At 38.1% G+C, this 8,610-nt stretch overlaps 1 protein-coding gene across 1 annotated transcript; it reads right to left on the bottom strand.

The window, feature by feature from the left end:
- Positions 1 to 1,210: 1,210 nt before the first annotated feature.
- LOC102839434 (olfactory receptor 5AN1-like) lies at positions 1,211 to 2,152 on the bottom strand. Its single transcript, XM_006876490.1, has one exon. It carries the CDS (start codon positions 2,150 to 2,152, stop codon positions 1,211 to 1,213), a length of 942 nt encoding a protein of 313 aa, XP_006876552.1.
- Positions 2,153 to 8,610: the final 6,458 nt, after the last annotated feature.

Raw genomic sequence — 8,610 nt, 5'->3', positions numbered from 1 at the left:
CTAACTCTAAGGGCACTTGTAAATGTTAAAGTTTTAATATTTTTTACACATATTATTTTTTCCCAATACCTGTACAAATTTCCAATATTTATAAAAGACTTTGTTGTTGTTGAGTGTCGTCAAGTCGGTTCTGACTCATAGCCACTCTGTATAGGGTTACTGAGGAGCAGCTGTTGGATTTGAACTGCCCACCTTTTGGTTCGCAATTCAGTACTGATCCTACAGTGCCACACCAGGAGTCCCTTACAAAAGACGTTGCTGTTGTTGTTGTTAAGTGCCATCGAGTCGGTTCTGACCCATAGAAACTTTGTATAGGGTTTCTGAGGAGCAGCTGGTGAGCTTGAACCTCCGACCTTGTGGATCAAATCAACTTTGCAGTCCAGTGCATCAAACCATAGCACCACACCAAAATGCTATATTGGCAAATAATCCAAAACAAAGATTTGTTTATTTATTGTTAATACTAGATATCCATCTTGGGTCTGTTGATGATTCCATTGCCCTGGGCCATCTATTCAGAGGATCATCCGGAGATGAGTAGGTAGAAAGCACATATATAAAGCTTCTATCTGAAAGTGTTGTATGCCATGGCCACTCATGTTTCATTTGCCAGAAAAACTCACAAGACCAAGCCCAAATTCAAAGTCATGAAGAGGTATGACTCTCCCAGAAGGTGTGGAGGGGAGGCAGATATTGATCCACAGTTATGCAATATACAACAATGGTAAAAAGTTTCATTTTTCATACACTATTGTATATGTTTATGTGCCGACTCTAAGAGGCTCCCCCAAATCAATATAGCAGGAGACTAAAATAAAATAATGTAAGGAGGCAGCATCATTAGAATATAGTAAATGAAAAAAAAAAAACAAAAACAAAATGAAATAATAGAAAATGGTGACACATTGAAAAAAGTTAACTAGTGTGCAATTTGTGTAGAAATTGTCAAAGGGGAACTTAATTTGGTGTGTACACTTTCTCTGAAACACATTAAAGTTTTGAAAAAGATGAAAAGAAACACTCATCATTAAGACTCTCATTAAAAAACACATTACTGTTCATGAATAGATGAAAGCCTTATGAGACTCAGCTAAGATTTTCTTCCAAAATCAAAGTGGTACTAAGCCACAGTTTTAAAATCTTATATTCCTGTTGTTTATCTTTTACCTTGAAATAAAATATACCAATTATGCAAATATTGTCAAAAATTTCAAGGAAAAATTCTCTTCTTCAATCTGCTTAAGGCATCTTTGATTTCCTTGTTTCTCAGACTATAGATCAATGGATTTAACATGGGAATTACCATAGTGTATACAACAGAAGCCAGTTTGCTTTGACTAAGAGAATCATCAGAGCTAGGGCACAAATAAACAAAGGTGCCTGAACCATAGAAAAGAGTCACTGCTGTCAGGTGTGAAGCACAGGTGTTGAAAGCTTTGGACCTGCCTTCAGCTGAACTGATCTTCAAAATGGTGGCAATGATATAGCCATAAGATACCGTGATAATAAGGACAGCAGTCAGTCCATAGATCGCTGTGAGCACAGATGTTATAACTTGTAAGAAAAAGGTGTTAGAGCAGGATAACATCATCAGTTGGGGCAAGTCACAGATGAAATGGTTAATGACATTTGGCCCACAGAAATGGAGCTGAAGAAAACCACACAATTGGACAAGTGAGCCGAAGGTTCCAGTTATTAAAGATCCTACCAGTATCTGCAGACAGACACCAGGAGACATAATGACTGTGTAAAGTAGAGGACTGCAAATGGCAGCATAGCGATCATAAGCCATGGCGGCCAGAAGACAGCTCTCACTTAGACCAAAGCAAGAGAAGAAGAAGTACTGCACAGCACATCCCATAATGGAGATGGATTTCTGCTTTTGGAAGAAGTCTGAGAGCATCTTGGGAGTTGTGGAGGAAACATAGCACATATCTAAGAATGCAAGCTTATTCAGGAAGTAATACATGGGTGTGTGCAGGTGGGAGTCCATCTTGATCAGGACAATAAGACCCAGGTTCCAGAACACTGTCATGAGGTAGATCCCTAGGAATATTGAAAAGAGGAAGACTGTGAGCTTTGGAAATTCGGAGAATCCCACGAAGATGAACCAGGTAACTGTAGTGCTGTTTCTTTCTTCAGTTGTTGCCATGGTGCTCCTGAGATCTACAGAGAGAAAAAAAAAGAAATCTCTTGTTATCTCAGTATCCACAGGGTATTGAATTTAAATATTATGCATTCCTATAGCTTTAAGGCAAGGAGCTCTGGTAGCGTAGTGGTTACGAATCGGTCTGCAAACCTTAAGGTCAGTGGTTCGAAACTACCAGCCGCTCCGCGGGAGAAAGATGAGGCTTTCTACTCCTGTAAGGATTTACACACCCTTGGAAACCCTGTACAGGGTCGCTATGGGTCGGGACCGACTCGAAGGCACTTCACAACAACAACAACATAGCTTTAAGGCAACAATTAAACTGTCTGTGCTGGACTGCAAAGTCAGTTTGAACCACAAGGTTGGTGGTTCAAGCTCACCAGCCGCTCCTTGGAAACCCTATACAGGGTCGCTATGAGTTGGAACCAACTTGACGGCACTTAACAACAACAAAAAATACTTCTCTTTCTTAATCATATAGAAAGTTTTTATTAAAGTATAGTCTACATACTGTGGTTGCGAATCGGGTTGCGAACCGCAAGGTCAGCAATTCAAAACTACCATTTGTTCCGCGGGAGAAAGATAAGGCTTTCTGCTCCCGTTAAGATTTACAACCTCGGAAACCCTGTACAGGGTTGCTATGAGTCGGAACCGACTCCATGGCACATAACAACAACAACAACATACTGAATAGAACATCTATGTCATGTAAAGCTCCATCTCTGTTATTTAAAAAATAATATTGTATACTGGTGTGGTGCTGTGGGCTAATGCATCAGACTGCAAAGTCATTTGAACTGCAAGGTTGGTGGTTCAAGCTCACCAGCTGCTCCTTGGAAACCCTATACAGGGTTGTTATGGGTCGAAATCAACTCAACGACACTTAACAACAACAACAACAACAAACTAATTGTGGCTGTTGTTAGTAGCTATGAAACTCCAAGTTCTAACATATGAAGACCTATGTATAAAGAAAGAAACTTTGTTCAGTCCTTCACAATTTCCATGATCTTTGATTTATTTGAACATGTTGTTGAAGATAACTGCATCAATTCACTCATTAAAAGTTTCCCTCACTTCCAATGACCCTGTACTCTATAAACACAAGGTCCTTTTTTGGGATTAGGCTTTCTTGATAATGGGTCTAAGACATATAAGACGAAGTCTTTCTATTCTTGGTTCTAAGAAAGATTCCAGTTGTATTACTCCTAGGACTGATTTGTTCATTTTTCTTGAAGTCTATGGTATGTTCAATATTCTTTGCCAACACCACACTTCAAACACGTCAATTTGTCTTCTTTTGTCATCATCTTGCTTTTGCAAGCATATGACGTGATTGAAAAGTCCATGACTGAGCTAAGCCATACCTTTCTCACCAAGGTGGCATCTTGTCTTTTTCAAACTTTAGACAGATATTATTAAGCAGATTATATTAAAATAAACAATATATTAAAGATGTTATAATAAAATAGTAGATATGGAAACACCTTCCCCATTAATAGTGAATGAATTGAAATGGGAAGTAAAATGCAATCTGTGCAATAATTTTAAAAGAGAAAAGGGAAGCTGAACATTACATTGAGGTAATATGGAGGACTAGCTACCCAGACCATAAATTAAAAATACTGGAAAAATATTTTCACAATCTTCTCAAATGTGTGAATTTTGGTTTAAAGAAAAAAGTATCACTTAAAGGAAGTACTACGTAAAAATAGGATACAGTGATGTGGCAGAACAGTGAATGTGGCTTTAATATTGAAGATACTTGTCAAAAAATGAATGTTAGCATAATTTTTTGTTTGTTTGTTTTAGCTTCGTGTTGTTGTTAGGTGCCATTGAGTTGGTTCTGACTCATAGCAACTCTATGCACAACAGAAGAAAACACTGCCCTGTCCTGTGCCAACCTCACAATTGTTGTTACCCTTGAACCCATTGCTGATGCCACTGTGCCAATCCATTATCCTTGAGAGTTCTTCCTCTTTTTCCTTGACCCTCCACTTTACCAAGCATAATGATCTTCTCCAAGGACTGTTCCTTTCTGACAACATGTTCAAAGTAGGAGAGAGAAGTCTTGCCATTCTGGCTTCTAAGGAGCTTTTGGTTGTACTTCTTTCAGCACAGATTTGTTTGTTCTTCTGGAAGTCCATGGTACTTCAAAGTACTAAGGAATCTAGAATAAATCCCCAATCAAGGTGTAAAATCTAACAGAAGACCCCCACACCAAGCTGGGAGTCTCACAACTCCATACAATTATGTTATAAACATAAAGGTAAAAGATGAGATAATTTTCATCTCAAATAATTTCAAGGAAAGTTTTATTTGTAAGAGTGGTTTATAGAGTAGAGAGGAGTCCTGGTGTGGCTCTGTGGGTTAATGCCCCAGACTGCAAAGCTGTTTGAACTGCAAGGTCGGCAGTTCAGATTCACCAATCGCTCCTCAGAAACCCTATACAGGGTCGCTATGGGTTGGAACTGATTCGAAGGCTCTTAACAACAACAACATGGAGTAGAGAAGATGATGTTGTTTGAGTTTCCCAGGGAATCTGTAACTATAGGCCACTTAACACTGTTTTAAATTTCTGGTTCACACAGTCCAATTTCATACTTTGGTACCATAGTGGTCATGATTTGGGCTGCTAATCTCAAGGTCAGCAGTTCGAAACTACCAACTATTCCGAGGGAGAAAGATAAGGATTTCTGCTCCTGTAAAGATGGAGTCCTGATGTGGCACTGTGGGCAAATGCACTGGATTGCACAGTTTGAACGGCAAGGTCAGTGGTTCAAGCTCACCAGCTGCTCCTTGGAAACCCTATACAGGGTTGCTATGGGTCGGAAACGACTCAACGTCACTTAATAACAACAACAAGCATAGCATGCCTGAAAGGTCTCAAAGAAGGAAATCAGTTTCAAGAGATCCTGCACTGATAAAAAACCAGGGCATTTCAACAAATCCCTGATCAGGTTTTTTACAGTTCTGGTATGAAAGAAGAACCTTGTGGAACATTGTAAATCAATTCACAGTTTTGTTTAAGAAAGTATTGCTGTGGAGTATATGATTCATGGATTACATAGTGTGCCTACTGCTATGTCATTGTTCAGTCTCATTGAGTCAGTTCAACTCATAAAAAACGTAGATAGGGTTTTCAAGGAGCAGCTGGTGGATTTGAGATGCCAACCTTGTGGTTAACAGTGCAGTGCTCATCCTACAGGTTTTTCCAATTCTGCTATGAAATAAGAAACTTGTGATACATTTAAAATCAACTCACAATTTTGTTTAAGAAAGTATTGGTGTGAACTACATGATACATAAACTCAATAGAGTGCCAACTACTATGATTGATTTACATTCTGGGCAATCTTTTCATCTTGTTAAAAAACAAAAACAAAAAGGTAACTAGAAAAGCCATAAGTTATGGAGTTTAAGAAACACAGATCTGTCATTCAGGCTGCATACAAATACCTGAAGAAATGATCATGGTCATTAGAGAGATGCAAATCAAAACAATAATGAGATATCTTTAAATACCAGTAAAAGAGAAACCAAGAAATGTTGGCAAGGGTGTAGTGAGATTGGAATTCTCACAGTTCTGGTGGGATTGTAAAATGGTACAACCATTGTGAAAAATGGTATGGTGCGTCCCTAAAAATTTAGAAATAGAAACCACATAATCCAGAAATCCCACTATTAGGTATATCTCCTACAGATACAAGGTCATGACATGAAATCTACTCCCATGTTCATCACAACACAATCCATAATAGCAAAAAGATGGAAACAACATAAGTGCCCAACAATGCATAAACGGATATACACCGTATGGTACATGTCAACAATGGCATACTACACAATGGTAAAGAATGACCAGGAAACATCTCATAACAGGGGTGAATCTGGAGGACATTATGCTAAGTGGAAAAAGTCAATCACAAAAGGACAGATATTGTATGAGACCACGACTATAAGAAGTAAAGAAAAGGTTTATGCACAGAAAGAAACATTCTTTGCTTGTTACTAGTGAAGAGATGGGTAGGGAGGGAAAAATCACTACTAGAGAGCTGTTGTTGTTAAGTGTCATTGAGTCACATTGAGTCAGTTCTGATACAAAGCGACCCTGTATAGGGTTTCCAAGAAGAGAATGGTAAGCTTGAACTGCTGACCTTGCAGTTCAAATGTCTTTGCCATCTGGCACATTAACCCACAGCACCACACAGTAGACACATATTAATTTGGGTGAAGGGGAAGGCAATATACCATAAGGAGCAGGTCAGCATATGTTATCAAGAAAGGCACTGGATTAAAAAAATCAATGTGCCACAATCAGCTAGATGGCAGCAAACAGAAAATACACCTTTTAGAGTAGCATAAAAAATGTGAAGTATCTAGGAATTAATCTAAAAAACTTATGCAAAATATTTGTGGTGGATGTTTTATAACTTAATTAAAAGATATTAAAAACAATCAATTGAAGAGATACTTCATGGTCTTGTCTAGGGATTTGAGTATAAATATGATTATTTTCTCTAAATTATCCATAGATTCAATACAATTTAACTCAAAATCTCAATAGTTGTTTTCTAAAGTGGAAATTGATATACTTTTCTCATGAAAAATTAAAGGACACAAATACCAAAAAATCTAAAGAACAGGATGATGGGACCTCAAATGAGGGAGCCTCACCTTACTTAATATCAAAGGTCATTACAAAGCAATAATAATTAAGATAGAGTGCTAATGGAGCAAGGAAGAAAATGGCTAATGGAACAGAACAGAAAAGCCAGAAATAGGTCTGCACACATGTAGGGTTTACTTACCACAGTGCTGGCATTACAGATCCATCAGAGTAGCAGACGTTCCAATGAATTCTGCTGACTTACGACAGCACTTTCCATTTCAACTTTGTTCTGAGGAAGTAGTACAATGAACTGTATGAAGTATCCAAAAATTAAAAGCTGTTCTGTGTTGTGCATGAAACTTTGTTATTGTTGTTGATTCCAACTTATAGCAACCCTGTACAGAGTTTTCAAGGAGCAACTTATGGATTTGAACCACCGATCTTGTGATTCACAGTTCAGTGCTTATCCTACAGCACCAAGCCAGTAGTCCGCATGGAACTTTAGTAAACAGCAAGTAAAGAAAGTTGGAAAATCTGTATTTAGTAATGTTGTTTAAGGTTTTCAGTAACTGTGAGGGATTTCTTTTTGGTTCAAGATAGGAAAATAAAGAAATGTTAACTAATTCTTCTCTCTTAAAGCCCTCCAGATTAATAAAGCCTATGAAAGGACATTTGGTGGAAAAAAAAATAAACTTTTATACTCACAAAATGTCATGTCCAATAGACTAAAAATTATAAAGTTGAGACAGAGTACTCAAAGTTACAAATCTCTAGCAAACTGGGCACACCGCAGACTCTTGAGATTTTTGCTATGTTTTGTTATATAACAAAACTAGAAATGTTTTGCTTGGCTAGACAACGTTAGAGGTAATGGGCTGCCTGTAGAAGTCAACTATAAAGTAGACTCCTCTGTGCAGACAAGTCTTATGGGGATTCAGTGTCACTTTAAGATAAGTATTGGGCTGCTTTAAACCCACCAGTCACTCCTTGTAAACCTTCCTTCATCATTTTCTAAGTGGGGGTTTCTGAACCTCATCAGTATTGACCTTTTGGGCTGGACAATTCTTTTTTGGGGATGGTGTGCTTTCCTGTGTATTTTCAGATGTTTTGTTTCATCCTTGGCCTTTACCTGCTAGATACCAGTAAGTGTCCTCACCCTCTCCTGAGTTGTGACAAACAAATTGTCTCTAGACATTTTGTTAAATGTCCCCTGTGAGGAGGTGGCAAAATCTCCCCTAGCTGAGAACAATTTTTCTATACCATTTTCTTACAAGAGCTTGTGTTGGAAGTTCTCATCTCAATCAAAGCTGGATGAGTAATAAGCAAAAAAGAATCTTCACAACATCCATTCAATAAATACAGAAGGGAACAAAAAAAATAACAATGGATTTATCACAAAGGTATTGTCTAAAAGATGATGAAAACTGAGTTCACACATACTGTCATGACATTAAACCCACTGCCATTTAGTTGATTCCAACCTGGAATGAGCCTACATAGGATTTTCTGAAACTGCAAATCTCTATGGGAGCAGGCAACCTCATTTTTTTCTCATGCCGACTGTCTAAATTGAGGTGAGCACTCCAACGCCTGGCCCACCACACCATCTATAATTTAAAAGTTGAAGCAGAGAAATAAAGTTCAAGAGAGAAATGAGAAGTCAACAGAAGTAAATGAAAGCTGAATTTGTAGAACTCGACTACATAGGAGGGGGAAATCAAAAACACCACCATAGAAGAGAGAAATGAAGTCTGTGTAGTGTGCAGCAGTGAGGAGAAAGATAGACAATTAAAAACATACCGCATATGGAAATCAGGCTAGGGGAAAGTGAGAAAAATACATTTGAAAG

This window comes from Chrysochloris asiatica, unplaced genomic scaffold, assembly GCF_000296735.1.
Source record: "Chrysochloris asiatica unplaced genomic scaffold, ChrAsi1.0 scaffold00381, whole genome shotgun sequence".
NCBI lineage: Eukaryota > Metazoa > Chordata > Mammalia > Afrosoricida > Chrysochloridae > Chrysochloris > Chrysochloris asiatica.
The sequence above is the reverse complement of the archived record's forward strand: the minus strand, read 5'-3'. Positions and strand labels throughout refer to the sequence as shown.